This window comes from Manacus candei, unplaced genomic scaffold (assembly GCF_025592945.1).
Source record: "Manacus candei isolate 608988 ecotype Guabito, Panama unplaced genomic scaffold, ASM2559294v1 h1tg000028l, whole genome shotgun sequence".
Lineage (NCBI taxonomy): Eukaryota > Metazoa > Chordata > Aves > Passeriformes > Pipridae > Manacus > Manacus candei.
Genome location: NW_026138076.1, coordinates 6,591,732 through 6,608,643, shown reverse-complemented (window position 1 = coordinate 6,608,643; position 16,912 = coordinate 6,591,732). Strand labels below are relative to the sequence as shown.

The following is a 16,912-nucleotide window of genomic DNA, read 5'->3' as shown; positions in this document are numbered from 1 at the left end:
AACCAGGCCAGAACTCTCCCCTTTAAATTTGTTTTTCTCCAGTGCTATGAGGCTGAGAAAAGGACCTGGGGCTTTCCCATTGCAAGAAAGTCTGACAAGGCAAGCTCCTCCATCACCATCAGCAGCATGGAGAAGGAGCAATACAAGGACCCCTAAGGGTCCAGCTTGCAGCAATACAATGCATAGAGGAGAGTCCTCATCTCTTCTGGGCTGTGGCAAGCCAGCCCAAGGACTGGGGCAGGGGTTGGCCCCTTCTGCCACTTTCTCAGCTGACTATCCAGCCCTTGCCATTCCCAGGTGAAGAAGACTGGAGATCTGCAAGTACTCAGGATCCTGTTTGGAAAGATTTTTATTTGAAAAATTAGCCTGGAAAGAAGGTCCTTGCAGGTGATGGGGAAAAACCCCCTTGCAGAAGTCCTCATGTCTTCTCCTCATTCCTTTCCATGTAAACTGTAACTGCAGGATCTAAGCAGTGTTTAATAATATAGCTACAGTGGTTTCCCAAAACATGCTCCATACTGTCAGTGAAAACTACAGCTTGCATCTAATGAATCATAGAATCATAGAATCAGCCGGGTTGGAAAAGACCTCCGAGATCATCAAGTCCAAGGCTGTGAAGAGTTCTTCATAACAGCTAGGTGAGACAATGTGAGAAGTCTAGAGACAAAAGAAGGCTGTTAAGATTAGAGCTATTTCCGAAGACAGATCAGATTTCCTGAGAAAACTACCCACTCAAAATCAGAAAATATTACCACTATGTGTGTTTGCAGAGATACTTCAGGAATTCCAGGTATTACTAAAGGATGCTTGAAAGGTGATCTTTGAAATGAATGCCTATTAGCGGTGTCTGTATTTCATTTGACTGCCAAACAAAAGCTTGAACCTCAAGTCTAAATGTTTCTACACTTAAAGCATGTTGAGATTCAGATTTTTTTTATCAGACCTTCCCCGCTCGTATGGTTCCAGCACAGCCTTTGAACACAGAAGTACCTGTTCTGTTTTCCCCAACCAGATCAGCTGATCCAGTGAGAGGTACCACATGCAAGACTTACCTCTCTTATGAAGAGGGTATGACTCTGAAAGCACATTACCAGATGTACCAACTCTGCAAAGTTATCTACTGCCTAGAACAATCTTAAAGCTCATTTCTTTGCAAATGGTTAGAAAATTCCTGAGAGGTCACCCCAATACCCTAGGTGCCTGTTCCTGCTTTTCTGCTAGAGGTTACTACAGAATGAAGCATGTGAACTCTTTGCCTTTGCCTGGTGAGAAATTATCCAGGATATTTAAACCAGAAATAAAACCAGTTTGAGCTGACCAGGTGGACTCCGTGTAAAAGGAGAACTGGAAAACCTCATGAGTGGGGGTCTCTGCTTGATGAAATAGTAGTATTCCACTCGCAGAGGAAACATCTCTGCTGGAAAGATATCTGGTTGCAGTCTCCAGGATCAAAACAAGAGTACTGCTTTCAGGCATGTCCTTCCAGCAAACAGAATTGCACACTTTCTCATTGCAAAGTTTCATTGCACTGAAAGAAACCTATGTGCATATTTGGCTTCATTTCTGACTTACTGGCTGCACCTCCCATAGGTACCAACATCACCTCTTAGTCCATCACCTCTTATTTATTGATTACTTTGTTTTCTTTGTTAAAAGGCTTGCAAGCTGAATGCTGCATGAAGTGCCAGTGAAGAGCTTTGGACCACTAACCCAATGTCCCTGCCATGGGCAGGGATGTATTTCACTAGTTCAGGTTGCTCAAAGGCTCATCCAACCTGAACTTGAACACTTCCAATAATTGGGCATCCACAACTTCTCTGGGCAACCTGTTCCAGAGACTCATCATAGAGTATGCCTTCCTTACATCCAATCTAAATCTACTCTCTTGCAGTTTAGAACTGTTACCCCTTGTCCTATCACTACAGGCCTTACTAAAACGTTTTTCATATAAGCCCCCTTTAAGTACTGAAAGACTACAATAAGGACTTCCCAGAGTCTTCTTTTCTCCAGGCTGAACAACCCCAACTGTCTCAGTCTGACTTCACAGCAGAGGTACTCCAGCCCTCTGAACATTCTCTGGAATGTTCTCCAACAGGTTCACATTCCCAGAGCTGGACACAGTACTCCATGTGGACAGTTACCAGAGCTGAGTAAAAGGGCAGAATCACCTCCCTTGAACTGCTGGCCATGCTGCTTTTGATGCAGCCCATGATATAGCTGGCTTTCTGAGCTACAAGCATATGTTGCTGGGTCATGTGCAATTATTGTGATTATTGGAAATGCTTGGCAAAGCACATTTCTTCCCTAAGCAATGCCATGAAGCTCTGCTTTGAACCACGTACAAACTCACCATCTCTGAACACTATCATTCTGACCAGAGTGTTTTCCCTTTGTCTGAAAGATTATGGCTCAGTTTATTTCAGGTTGTCCAATTTTGGCATGATGGAGACTTCCAAAGAGCAATTTCTTTTTTTTTTTTTTTCATTAAATAGATTGATTTTGTAGCAGACAGATGGGATAAAACATATTTAGCCAAGCTAGTCCTGGGAAATGCATAATAGTAAATCAGCTGATATTTCACAGAGTTGGCCAAAGGAGGGTATGTAAACCAGACCAGTTGCTGCCTGTAACTTCTGGAGTACAAACCACATTTTTCTGTCCTGAAGCTGCTCTTCATATTGATCTCAACAGCTGGAGTGGGGACCCCACTGGGATACTGCACACTCCTACCCATCCTTGTGCTCAGACCACGCTCTTGGTCAAGGGGAGGACAAGAGGTCGTCAGAAGGGGCTGTGTAAATCCAGGTCGCAGCTTCCAGTGCCCAGCAGGACTCTGGCCCTAAAACATCCATGCCAGGAGCATGGGGGAAAACTCCAGACCAAGCAATTAGCAGCAAGTCCATTACTATGCATCAGCCATGGTGCTCCCACCCATGGGTAGGACAGAGGTGCCTCAGATCTCCTGCATGCACATGAGGCTAGCTGCCCTTGTAAGAGCAGCACAGGATCACTGCTGGAGAGTTTACACATCTGGGAGGGAGAGCTCTTTGAGATGAAGTCATGGAAACTCTTTCCCAATGCATCTGATATGTCTGGTCTCTCCTAGTGGCCATCCCTGCCATTGGTGCACAGTACTCCATGTTTCAGGCTGCACCACCAGCCAAGATGATGGAAGATGGTAAAATCCACACTGTTGAACACATCATCAACCCTATAGCTGTCCAGCAGGACCCAGCCAGTGCAGCAGCTGCCGCAGCAGCCGCAGCTGCAGCTGTAATACCAGCGGTCTCAACGCCTCCTCCCTTCCAGGTGAGCTCAGCATAGAAGTCCTGCTTCCCATACATCTTACTTCCCATACATCCTGCTATGTATACCCAGTGTGGGGGGAAGACTAGTCTCTTGCCCTGCTTCTGTTCAGGAGATGCTGTTGAGGATGTTACGGTGCCCAACAGCCCTGCAGTTCATCTGACCTGTCTTAGACATCTGCACATTGGGCGACTGCTTTCCCCACTATGGGGGACCCAAACTGTGAGGGAGGAACAGCCTCCCTTGATAGCATAACTCTCAATCAAGAGGGCATGCACTGCCTACCCCCTCATTATCTGCTTCTCTTCTAGGGGTTTTGCAATTCAAAGTGTGGAAGCAAGATGTAACAACAAATTAAGCACTTCTTTTGAGGTCTTTACCCTTTCCTTTCAGGGTCGACCCATCACGCCAGTGTACACCATGGCTCCCAATGTGCAGCGGATCCCCGCAGCCGGGATTTATGGGACAAGTTATGTGCCATTCGCGGCACCTGCTGCGGCAACAGCAACAATAGCCACGCTACAGAAGAACGCCGCTGCTGCTGCTGCTGCTGCCGCCTATGGAGGATATGCTGGCTACATCCCCCCAGCTTTCCCAGCTGCCACCATCCAGGTGCCCATCCATGACATCTACCAGACGTACTGAGACTGCCAGCGGAGGAGGATGGCAGAGAAACACACACTGAAGGAACACTTTACTATTTATGAAGAAAGAACCGTCTGCAAAAGAGTAAATATTTGGGCTTGGTAAACTGATGCAGAAAGTGAAGAATGCCATAGAAAAATGTGTTCGAAATATTTTCTATGCTTGAAGGTTTCACTAACTTTTTTAGGCTATTTTTAAAATTTAACAGGCCTATATTCATACATTTCCAAAGGACCTCAATGCATCCAGCCCACCGCTGACATGCATTTATACGCATTGTAGTGGGATTGCATAGGGTCTTTTTTTTTTTTAGCAGTTATATTTTCAATATATTTGTGGTATGAAGGTTATTTTTTAGTAATTTCTGCACTCCAGAGATGTCTATTTTGTAGTGCCTTTAATAATATATCAGCTATATATTAAAAAGCACACCTGAGCAGCTAGGGAAAGTTTTAACAATATATTTTGAAGAATATATTCAATATTTAAGGAATACATACCTTAGTGTTTTGTTTTGTTTTGTTTTTTAAGAAAAAACCAACATGTATCTTATTTAAAAATTATACTGGAAAGTGCAATTTGAAAAATGTGCAAGACCTCTGCAGTTTTGTGCTGGCATTAATACAATCTGCTCTTTCTTATTTGAAATCACAAGTAACTAATACTGACTGTTTGGGAGAAAGAGAAAACGAAAAAAAGCCTTCTCACACATACCTCTTCACAGTGTGATTTGCAGGCTTGTCTTAAGCAAAGGAAAGGCTCCAAGTTTTCCTTAACAACTGGATTTTCTATTTATTGAAGCTACTTGTAGTTGGAATATGTGCAGAAATGAGTAGCTCATATTTTACGCAAGGTGTCTTGACTTAGATCTTCATCCAGTATAAAGCCTAGGCTCTTTTTCAGTGCTCTTTATTTTATTCTTTGAAGTATATGTTGTAGTGACTAAGAATGTATGCTGTCAAGAGCAGCCATGCTCTCACTGAGACGATATGCAGCATTACTTACCTATTGCTCCATCATGTTCCATGAGAAATTTCAAAGGTACTAGGTGTGGTAGTAATACTGGAATTAGTGAAACAGGGGCTAGCCCCCCTCCCAGCCTCCCTTCCACTTTTAATTTCCATTCTCCGCAACTGGAGTTGTACATGCACATCGGGGCGGGAGTGATTAGACTCAATGATTTTAAGACATAGAGCTTGTAAATATCTTTTAATATACATTTTTAAAGTCATTTTATGTTGCAAATTTACATAGTATGTGGTTTGCCACAAAACAAGAACCTTTTATTGCGATATTATAAAAAAGTTTGTTTTATTAAGAAGTAAATATATTATTGCAGTGTTTTGTGGCCTGTTTAAAGGCTTTTATTTAGTAGTGCAGTGAATGTAAAACATAGTAAAATGGTAAAGAAATATCTTGCCCTTTGTATGAAGTGCATCAGCTCTGCAAACACAGCTCTGGTGACACAAGGTGCATAGCAGGGAGTCAGTAAACAATGTTCCTTTACTTTTTGTGGTATGAGTACCTACCAAAGGGGTTTCGCATTGAGTATATTTTGAAAACTGAATCACTCTCAGACTGCATCCAGCTCAGTTAAGTGACCTTTTTAATATGCTTCTTCTGCTTGCCTCAAAATTGAGCAGTTGTATTTTAGGTGCTCTTGCTCAGACAAGCTGAGCTCCCCTTGACCCTGTCGATCCGTTGCCAAAAGCACTGTGAGGTTAACCATTAGGTCGGACTCTGCCCTTCCACGCCCCTTCCCGGGATACTTTTTATTGTCTGTACCTGCCCATCTGAAAGCACATCCAGACCTCAGCCCCCAGGCCCTGCCCCTGTGTAGGGGAAGAGGAGGAGATATGGGCAAAGCCTGGGGAGCAGGAGGGAAAAGCCCCCAGGAGGAGGCCAGCACTGTATCCTCCAGTCCTTCAGGCTTTCCACGGCTCAGCCATGGGTCCTTAGGCCATGCACAAACAGCCCTGGGGGCAAGAAAAGGCAGTCTAGTACTTTGGGCCCCTGCTGGCCTCCTTACAGCCCCATGCCATGGCTGACTCACAGAGGAGGGAGGAAGGGTGATGGCTTCCTTCCCAGTAATCCTCTCTGCCAGCAGGACAAGAGTCCTGCTGCTCACAGAGGTGGCAGGAAGAGAAAGGAGCCAATAAGGGCAAACCCTGATGTGCCTCAGGCCACCACTGGGTGCTGCCTTAGTCAGGGCAGGAGCAGGGAGTACCCAGGGATGGAGGCAGGACCTGGGGAATGCAGGCAGCCAGATCATGCTGAGCCTCCTGCCCATGCCTGTCTTTTACACTTTCTTCTAAACCATTTCATGTACACTACTACTGAGGTAAGTCTCATAACTTGAAATGTGAACATCTCTAGGTTAAGAACAAACTATTCTAAGGAAAAAAAAATATATATATAAAACAAAGCCAGTGTGCCTTATTCTCAAAAGAGCTGATATTTTAGATATTTTATTGTATCTCTTTTCTCTGTATTGTCAGAAGCCTCTGAGTTTATTTAGTTCTTGCTCCATTTACGGTACATTTCTAGGATGTAGTGAATAAAGCATTCTTTAAAAACAGAGACTGTTATTTCATTGCAACATCCCATTCTACCAAGGCTGTGCTCTTCTCTGAGCTGGGAAGAGGGTGTTTGGGGCAGGAGGTGAGCAGGACACTGCAGTCGGGATCCCCGTGAGCTCCTGCATGGAGGAGAGATGAACTGTCCCATTGGCTCCGCCACCCCACCACCTGCAGAGGACAGTGACCTCCCCAGCATGCATACTGGGTATCTCCCCATTCTTCCAGCAGCTTCTGAACAGCCTAAATCTCTTTTTGCATCCAGTTTAGAGTCAATGCCTGGATGTGGATGGAGCTGAAGCTGGCATCCCTCTGTGCTGTCCATCCACCCAGTGCACAAACACCTGTAACTCTGTTGCATGTCCTCACTGCAGGGCAGGAGCACTGGGGACTGGCACATCATTTTCATCTCAACATGTTTCTTGCTTCAAATGTACAGAAAGCTAAGCTGTGCCTCTTGGCAGTATTTGCAGCTCTCCAGAATCCCTGGCTGTATCCTTGGTGTAAGTCCACCTCAAGAAAATTTGCTGCAAATACCAACTCTGGAGAGAAGAGCAGTGTGAGGCAGCAGAGGTAAATGACTTTATGTCATTTTCCAGAAGCCCTGCTAACCAGAGAGGTCCCACTTGCCAGGAAGGTATCAAATCTGACATCCATGTACAAGACAGGGCAGAAGGAGAAACCAGGAAACTAACAGGGGTGACCTTAGTGTACATACACTTAGTGTATGAGGGAAAGGCTGTGGATGTTGTCTGCCTTGATTTTAGTAAAGCCTTTGACACTGTCTTCCACAACATTCTTCTGGAGAAACTAGCTTCCCATGACATGAAGGGGCATACTCTTCACTGTGTAAAAAACTGGCTGGATGGCCAGGCACAGAGAATGGTGGTGAATGGAGTTACATCCTGCTGGCAGCTGGTCACAAGTGGTGTTCCCCAACGCTCCGTGTTGGGTCCAGTCCTGTTTAATATCTTTGTTGATGACCTGAATGAGGGGATTGAGTTCACCCTCAGTCAGTTTGCAGATGACACCAAGTTAGGGAGGAGTGTTGATCTGCTGGAGAGTAGGAAGACTGCAGAGAGATCTGGACAGGCTGGATCAATGGCTCAAGGTCAACAGTACAAGGTTCAACATGGTGAAGTGCTGAGTCCTGAACCTGGGTCACAACAACCCCAGGCAGTGCTACAGTCTGGGGGCAGAGTGGCTGGAATGCAGACCAGCAGAAAAGGACCTGGGGGTGCTGGTCAACAGCAGCTGAACATGAGCCACTAGTGTGCCCAGGTGGTCAAAAAGGCCAGTGGCCTGTATCAGAAATAGTGTGGCCAGCAGGACCAGGGCAGTGATCATCCTCCCCCTATACTTGGCACTGGTGAGGCCACACCTCAAATCCTGTGCTCAGTTTTGGTCCCTTCAGTACAGGAAAGGCAACGAGGCACTGGACCAAGTCCAGAGAAGGGCAACAGAGCTGGTGAAGGCTCTGGAGCACAAATCTTATGAGGAGCAGCTGAGGGAGCTGGGGTTATTTAGCCTGGAGAAAAGGAGGCTCATGGGAGACCTTATTGCTCTCTACAATTACCTGAAAGGAAGTTGTAGCAAGGTGAGGGTCGGTCTCTTCTCCCAGGTAACAAGCAATAGGACAAAAAGAAATGGCCTCAAGTTGTGCCAGAAGGGATTTAAATTGGTTATTAGGAAAAATTCCTTCACTGAAAGTGTGGTCAAGCATTGGCACAGGCTGCACAGGGAAGTGGTGGAATCACCATTCCCTGGAAGTGTTAAAAAAGCATGTGGATGTGCCACCTGGGACATGGTTTATCAGTGAACGCAGCAGTACTAGGTTAGCAGTGAGATTCAATGATCTTGGACATCTTTTCCAACCTTAATGATTCTATTATTCATTTGGATGAGAAAGAAATCCCCAGCAAACCATGGCCCTTTACAGGTGTTCAAACATGAGGCAAGCCCTTCACAAAAAGCAGTGTTTTCCAAGTGAGATGAAGAACTGTGCCACACTGAAATGTGTTTCTGGCCCTTTCCTTTTCCCTTTATCCAAGCTACCCCAGATTAAAATTAATCTACACGGGTTTTTTTAAACATACACTTCACGAGATAATTTCTTTATTTTCCTAGACTGCTGATTTCTGACTTCAGTTTTCTGAAATTTTCATTAATGATTAACTCATTGTAAGGTCGAAATATACAAGACATTCTCAGGATATTAACGTACACAAGACCAGAGAAATGCAATTGTTCTTTCAAGATGACCTTGCTGCCTTGGGAATGTCAAGAGCTCTGCTGAGGTCTTAGGCAGTGTGACAACTCAAAATGCTGCCAAGGTGATCCCATTCCCTTTTTGAATGTCTTTCTTGGCGATCTTGAAGAGCAGGCGTGCACTTCCCTGGCTGGTATTGTCCTAAACTGCTAAAAACCATCTTTGACTTGGTTCAGGAAACACCACCCATTAACACCAACTGTGATACAACTGCTATATGAACAGATTAACAAGAAATTCAAGTGCATTAGCACCACTCTGAAATAGGAACATCTCATTGATATAAACATTAGAGCTCAAAGTATATGCAAAATGCACTTTTGATATATCCAAAAAGGTATATGCTGAACCTCATCTCCTTCTCTGTGGCTGGTGTTACACCCCTAACATATCCGGTCTGGAAGGGTCCTGAGTACCTACTGTGTGCCAATCAGCCACAAAACTGGACCATCATGCTGACCTGTAAAATAAATAAACTTCAGACCTACCTCATAACAAAAGAAAATACCTCTGCGGTGCATCTAAAAGCCAGCAAAAGTCAGGGTTTATGCTCCAGTGTGTCAATTAAATGCTAAATCATACTTGACTGAGTTTTAGGGCCAAGTCCTGCCTGTCAGCAAAATGGTTGGAAGGGTGTTGCAGGGAGAAGCAGCAAGCTAGGGAATAGAAAAAGGCAGTTTTGTGGCACCAAGTCCTTCCCTCTTGGCACAAAGGCAGGCTGTGCCATGCAATTGTTATTGTTCAAGTTGCCAAAGAGGAAAGAGACTATGGAAAGTTTTGGAAATTTGGTACTGTAGAAGTATTTCCACATGAAGTATTTCCTGACAAGCTGATGAATTACATCAGATATTTTTTTTCTCCAGACAGAAGACCAGGACTGGACTTCACTTGTTTCCTAATCAAGGAAGACAGAAGCTCTGTCTCACATTTCTCGCTCAGGCAAAACTGCAGATCACACATGTGGGAGGTGAGCAGTCAAGGACTGTGTCTGTATTAGAAAACTTCATAGGGGAAAAATGTTCAGATGTGCTCACGTTTGTCCCATGTGCACCAAATGGGTGTCTTCCCAGCATAGCGACAGATGTCTTCATCTATATAGGCTGCGCCAGTTTATGTTCTGCCCCATGCTGGGCCCCAGGGCTTCACCTCCATCTGCCCAGGACTCCCCACAGCTGTCTTTCCCCAGGGCATTGAAGAGACAAAATAACAAACTTGGGTTGTGGTCTGGTGCCCATCCTGATTGTTCCTGCTCTTCTGCATGCAGGTGGTTGCCACACTGAAGGAAGCTGGGTCACTTTCCATGTTCTGGCTGACACCATTGTACTTTTACTTTGAAGCGAGATATGCTTTTGTTCGAGTTTTTTTTCCCTCTTTCCAAACACACTCGTGTAATTTTTTCTAGATAGGTTGCACTTTGAGCCCATCCTTGTGTGTTTTTGCAATGTCACGGAAGTTCAGCCTTAGCTCAGCCGCTGCCAGCAATCCATGCACAGGTGGGAAGCAGGAAGCCACAGGTAAGCCAGAATATCTTCATGAAGCTGAAATAAATCCCTGCAAACAGCCTACACAAGCCACAGGAGTGACCTCAAGCTAACTAGCAGAGAGAAATATGCATTTAAATTGCTCAGAGGCAAACCAGCCTACTCTTAGAGCAGGTCCTTTGTTCCAAAACTTTGAAGCAATAACTACCACAAGCAATTCTCAGTCCTATAACAAATCTGTAGGATATGGACCAGGGTGTCTTACAGGCACTCAACAGGGCATGCAATAGCAAGGGGTTACTTATTAAACTTATTATGCATGCACTGGCTGTACACAGGACATCCTGAGTCTCTCGAGTCTTTGACTTTTCGGCTGCTGTCCCATGCAGGAGGGCTTTCTGGCCACATGGATAAGCTAAATATTCCCTTAAAGCTTGGCTTCATTCCAGGCAGACAGATCCCTTGGCTCACCAACCTTCATGCAGGACACAGAGGGTCAAAATCCTGGTCAGCAGCTGAAATGCTGTCACCCAAGTAGCAACTGTACAACTGCTGAGAGCTTGGCAGAGCACTGGAACAGTGAAACCCCAGGAGCTGCTTCCAGCACAGCCAACATGAGCTACTGATCATGGAAAAAGCAATCATGGAAATCTGCTCTAATTTGTAGTTGGGAAGAAAAATCAGCTCCTGTTTGGCACTGTATTCTCTCAAGTCCCAAGCTCCTTTATACCCATCACCCTTACTCAGGACCCAAATTCACACATGCTGATTCAAACCATCAACCTCCTCAGCATCTCTGGCAGGCAGGTTTTCACCAGGTTCATCCACCTTGCCTTTTCCTGAGCCCACTACCTGGCTCCAAGGGTGAACAGATATCACAAAAACACGGGGAGCTCTGTTCCTATTTTCAAAAAAGCCTATGTGCTGCTCAAGGATCTCCTGCTGAGCTCACCTAGCATTTCTTAATTTCACCAGGGTGACTGAGACCTGGACCCCCTCCCTGCAGCATGTGTGAGGTTTTGAGACACTCTGATTAAGTGACTGTGTTACACATTTTGGCTTTCATACAAGTTTTTCTCAGTCTACTCCTTTTGGAGTTGGGACCAGAACACCACCAAGGTCTAAAAGGATTAAATTTAAGAGTAATAGATGGTATTTAAAATTTAAATTAAAAAAAAAAATCCACTCCTTGAGTAAACAAACTTCCTTGTCTTTCTGTGACATCTTTGTGAGCGATAGGAAGGGAGGGAGAATACGGAAATGTACAGCACTTGGCACTGGTTACACCTCAAACTAGTTTTTCAACATTTTACAACCAGCTCTGGCCATGTGATCTGTGTGGAAAGATAAACTGAGACATTTAATCCTACTTTTCTTTTTTCTTTTTTTTCTTCTTTTTTTTTTTTTTTTTTTTTTTTTTTTTTTTTTTTTTACCACAAGGAAGTGAATTTCATGTGGTTGCGATCATTAAATTACAGTAAATGATTTGCCCGTAAGAGAAAAAAAAAATGCAACGGAGTGGTTTAACATAGGGAGGGCTGGGATAGGGCAGCTGTTTGTGACCAAATACCCTTCCCTAGCTTGAAAACTCAGTGAGCTTCATTGTTTCTCCCCGCCTGTGACACTTAGGGACGTGTCAGCTCATTGTAGGTGAGAATTGCCCACTATTTGCTTTTGTAACCAGAGTATGAATAACAACCTTCCAAAAGCCAATTGCTTTTTGAGCTAAAGTAGCAGCAATTACCCTCACAGAAAGTTATTTAACGCCATATCATTCTGGAAAGCAGCAAGCTTTAAAACTTTTGCTTCATCTCCAGAATATTACTGGCTGTTGAAATGACAGCTGGGTGCCCGGTGAGCAGGGCACTTGGTGCACTGTGATAGGGAAAGCCGGTTCAGACCAGCTAGAGGCGCACGTCTGCCTCCGCCCTGGATCGGGAACACGATCCCGGAGAGGAGCATATGGGCAGAGGCCAGGGTACTCAGCAAGTCCCTCCTTATGGAGCACCTCCAGGGACCAGCATGCACAAGAGCAGTCCCTGTCCCTGAGACACTGTAGGCTGGGTCGTGACTAGGGGGCATCTTTGGCAAGGCAATGGTTAATTAGTCTTGTCAGCTGAGATGAGGACCCAGGCTGGCAAAATGTTAATGGAGACAGAACACATTCGAGAAACTCTGCAGCACATGAGTCGCCCCCGGTGCGGTCCGGAGGGGACACGCTGATTTTCCTGGTTGCTCAGAGAACTGCTCGCAAATGACTGACGGGTGCGATAGCAGTTGTCAGACTGCCAGGCACTGGAGATTGTCTTCTCCAGCACTGAGGGTGGCATACTTGCTGATTTCTGAGAACTGTGGCTTTTTTCTTCTGGTTTTTTTTCTGTTTGGCTTCACTCCCACATGCTAACACATACCACTATCTTCTTTAGAGCAACATTAGTCTGACTATTTAAAAAGCTTTTCTATGCTCGATCCATAGAAACGTTGGGCTAAGCAAGATAACAGCTGAAGTTGAAAAGTACGTTTGTAAAGGTACTGCTGCTATTCCTTGGAACATGCCAGCTGTACAGGGTAAGCAGGGCTTTTCATCTCAGGTGTTATGAGAGTATGACATCCAAGTTTCCAAACTGGAGCTGGCTTAGCTTTGACGAGCCCAGAGCAATGGCAGGTGAGCCACACACCACAGGCACCTGCAACCTGCACCTATTGGGAGAACTGCTGCTGCCAGCCCAGTCTGGCTCCACCAGCCCCCCCTGGCCAAGACGGGCCGAAGGGGAGGAGCAAGGGCTCGTGTTTAACCAGGCTCAGCTTCCTGATGCGGGCTGCCACGTCACCACGGGAACCATTGCACTGGCACAGGCGGAGGGGTGAGCTGTGCAGCCCAAGGGAACTCCGCAGGATCAGCCTGACATCTGCTCCCTTCTCATCTTGCCTCCGCTCACAGGGGGATGGTGAGGGCACAGTGGCAAAAGCACACCTAGCGATGCCCTGGGCAGGTGAGCGTGGCACGGCAATGTGAAAGCCCCACCTTTGGCACAGAGAACATCTTGTACATGAAATTGGGCAATGCCACATTGCACTGTGACTCCTCCCATCAGGTTGCTTCTGATACTCAGCCCCAATATTTCCTTCTGTGAGCCATTTTTTATTAACTGGCAGTCTCCTGCTCCCATTTATTCTTGTGAGTAGGTTTTTTCAAAAGATAATTCTTAGGCTCAGAACAGCCCCACATTCCGTGCCAGCTGTGTTTCCCCTGGGGTTTGCTCCACCATCCTCCTCTCATCTGTTTTGCCTAGTCTTTCCTGCTGCTTGCACAATGACATAACACATCTCCTCAATCCTTAGGAGGAGCTGCAGGCCAGCAGCAAGTGCCATCAGTCAGAGAAGGATCAAGCACTGGTAGCCCTTCCACACATCAGCCCTGCCCCAGCTGCTGCTCCCCCCAGCTTTCTCCTGCCATGATCTCAGGATCCTACTGATGGCAGTGCTCCCAGACACTGCAATCACCTCCTCATCTTTAAGAAGTTTACCTCCAGTTCGCTTGAGCAATGGATTTTCATGTCTGGAAACGGGGAAAGCTGCAGGGACAGCTGACCTGACCGTTGTGATCCCCTGAGGCTGTGCTGCCTTTAAATGGAGAACAGAGAAAAGTATTAATGAAAAATAAAGGATGAACAGGCTTTTTGTGACATCACGCCTCTGTGGGTCTTATTTGAATGGTGTATCAGACTGCACCTGTGCAGAAGTATTTTCTTCTCATCTTACCACTACCACGGAAAATTCCTACCAAGAAGCATTTCAGAATTTGACTTTAACAAAACTTAGGAACACTCTGAAACTGTATAAGATAAGCGATCACATATAATAGTCTTAAATAATCATAACTCAATGATATTTCATGACAAGTCTTTAAGAAGAGGCTACTAAAACATCCTGGCACAACACATTATGTTGGGGAACGTGCTGCCAGAAAGATATTTCAGAACAGCCTTCTGATAGTTCAATTATAAACTTAAAAGCATTTTTATAAATTAAGCTTGACAGGCTTTCCTAGAGTCCCCCTATATTTTCCCATTGTTGATTCCAGTCTTACTAGAACAGTAATTTTTCTTTTTTTTTTTAATTACTTGTTACCTGGCTATTTATTAATTGCTTAATTGATAAGCCCCAAAATGAGCGGAAGGGGTGGAAGTATGGTCATTATCTGAAAAAGTTGTATCTATGTGCACTTCCAGAATGTTTTTGCTTGCAGTCTGACATTATAACCCCGGTGTAATGGGCAGGACAATGCCACGGGGTTGGACGGGGCTTAGAGATCTCGCGCCTTGTTCCCTGCAAGTTTCCCACTTTTGTTGAGTTAGACATGAAAGCAGCACAAAAGGACCATCATGGCCATGTGCACATGGGAACACACACCTCCCGAAACAAAAGATGAAAGCTTCTCTTTTAATGAAACCAGAAGGGGGAGGAAAAAAGTGAAGACAGAGTGGAAAAACCTGCAAGAGGTCAACAAGGAAAACAAAGGGCAGCTTTATTCAAGCAGCTGTTTTATTCCAGAAATGGCAGGGCTGGAGAGGGCACTGCTGCCCAGTACTTTTAATACAGAAATGCAGTGTAATTAGGGCTTTGCTTATACCAAGAAGATAATGGCAACCCAAACTATATGATTTAATAGTAGATGAGGCTTGAGAGGGTGGAGAAGAGAAAACAGAAAAGGAATAGGGCTCTTCTTCTGAAAAAGCAGAGGGATGCTAAGGAAAATGGAGGTGATTCTCTACATTTTATTTTTCCACTTTGATCAAATGGAACAAAAGCTTTTGATGATTGTTATAGGATCTATTGGTCAAAAATAAAAGCCAGGTCCAAATGAACTAATATCTCAAATTGAAGGGTAAATATAGTAATTACAATTTTCTAGTAAGAAAGCAACTTTTGGACAACTAGCAGCTGGCATAAAAGGCTCAAACTGATGAAAGCTAGAAATAGCTTTATTGAATTGACATAAAAGGCTCCGTATCAAGGATGAACTGATACAGGAACTAGCAAATGATAAAGCTGGGCAAACCATTGTAAGATTTCTGCCAAAAAGCTGTTCAGAGGCATCCACTTGAGCTGCATCCCAAACAGGACAGATACACACACATTCAGTGATCAGTGCTGCATTGGGTAGCCGTAGCATCAGCCTTGGACTGCAGACCTGGCCCATTACTTCTGCTCTTGTGGGTTTGAGCTGCCAACACCTCCCTACTTGGTAGGAAGACTTTCCCTGGCAGCTTGCTGGATGACAGCTTGCTAGCAGGCTGTTGCCAAAGCAACTACTCGTGTGAAATTTTGATTTTTGGTTGGACGTTCCCACTATAAGGAGCCTCATGCAATGACTGTTCTGGTCCAACGTAGTACAGGCATTTTTGTGCTATAACAGAGACAACTGTCACTACCTTTAACTCTTTTTTCTACACTTGCTTAGTCCACACTGCAAAGCAGTTTAAATTCACCCAACTTGCTTGCTACTACAAGGAATGCTAAGAGAGAAGATGGTATTTCAGTGTAGCCCAAGATGAATGGTGTAGAAGAAGCAGAGCGATGGATTTGTTTCTATACCATTTGCAACCTAAAAGGATATACATTAATTCTCTGGGAAGATCTTTCACTCTCTTTAGCAGATGCAGTGTTAGAATTTATGGGCATCTGTGCTGATTCTGATGCAGGATTAACCCAAGATTTAGTGTCCAGCAAGGGAAGAAGTCAGTAGCCAGGGAAGAGAAAGAACAGGGCAAGTTTATCTATGGTGCCCCAGCACTCCTTTGGCCTCCAGACTCTTCCAGCTCAGGGGATTTCTGCAGATGAACAGGTTTTCTGTTTATTTAGTAACTGTCAACAGACAAGTACTCTCTCTCTCAAATGAAAATGAAGGCAGTTCAATCAACCATTCTTCTTTTTTATTTTGCATAGGTACTTTATACATTCCCCTTTCTTTCTGTCATACAGTTGCTTCTATTTAAGTTATACATTGCTGGGCCTGAAATATAGAAGGAGAATAATGTCTCATTGTGGGAAGGAACACTCACCTTTGGAGACTGTAGTAGTTATTCTGACAAGCTAACCTGTCCAACAGCAGCTCCTCTGCAATTCTGAAGATTTAGCCCTCATTCTGTCTTGTTTTTTGAGACACTAAACTCAGTTTAGAGCAATGTGCCCTTGAAAATCTCATCTTGAGCACTTTTGAAAATGTTTGTATTTGCTGCCATTGATTTTAAGGAAGGAGCTGTGGATGAAAGAGCTACTTTGCACAAGGCAGTTCAAGATTAGCATATTGAGAAATAGTCCTCTGTCCACAGGAACAATTAAAGCTTACAACATCACCAATATTGCAGAAAGTGATTTGTATTGGCAAGTAGATGGCAACTTCAGTGCCAGGTGTTGCCATAGGTGCTCAGGCTATTCAGATCATGCCTGAACACTGTACTGGTTAGGAATATAGCCTGACAGCTGGCAGAAATGGAGCAGATGTAATAGACATACTGGGCATAGTACCACTCACATATCCAGTATGTCCTGTGCACAAGAGGCAACAAAGCCTGGCTTAAGTTGGGAATCTCGTGTCCAAAATCAAGTACAAGGACATGCTGCAAATGATT

At 44.7% G+C, this 16,912-nt stretch overlaps 2 protein-coding genes across 10 annotated transcripts in view; both read left to right on the top strand.

Annotated features, from left to right (window-relative positions):
- The window catches only part of RBM47 (RNA binding motif protein 47), a 79,678-nt gene extending 73,151 nt beyond the window's left edge, over positions 1 to 6,527 (top strand). For all 9 annotated transcript variants that reach the window (XM_051789980.1, XM_051789979.1, XM_051789981.1 and 6 more), the window contains 2 exons: positions 3,107 to 3,309; positions 3,700 to 6,527. In XM_051789980.1, coding sequence (XP_051645940.1) covers positions 3,107 to 3,309; positions 3,700 to 3,951 — 455 coding nt within the window. In that variant the 3' untranslated portion in view covers positions 3,952 to 6,527. The remainder of the gene's footprint in view (positions 1 to 3,106; positions 3,310 to 3,699) is intronic.
- A 66-nt stretch (positions 6,528 to 6,593) lies between these two features.
- LOC127472216 (uncharacterized) lies at positions 6,594 to 14,189 on the top strand. Its single transcript, XM_051790109.1, has 4 exons — positions 6,594 to 7,100; positions 9,660 to 9,763; positions 10,203 to 10,310; positions 13,620 to 14,189. The coding sequence occupies exons 1-4, from the start codon at positions 6,811 to 6,813 to the stop codon at positions 13,751 to 13,753; spliced, it is 636 nt and encodes a 211-aa protein (XP_051646069.1). The 5' UTR covers positions 6,594 to 6,810; the 3' UTR covers positions 13,754 to 14,189.
- Positions 14,190 to 16,912: the final 2,723 nt, after the last annotated feature.

Coding starts and splice junctions, on each gene's coding strand:
- LOC127472216 (XM_051790109.1), top strand. CDS start 6,811: ATGTGGATGGAGCTGAAGCTGGCATCCCTCTGTGCTGTCCATCCACCC. Junction 9,764..10,202: donor GCAGATCACACATGTGGGAG/GTGAGCAGTCAA, acceptor TTTTCTAGATAG/GTTGCACTTTGAGCCCATCC. Junction 10,311..13,619: donor TGGGAAGCAGGAAGCCACAG/GTAAGCCAGAAT, acceptor CTCAATCCTTAG/GAGGAGCTGCAGGCCAGCAG.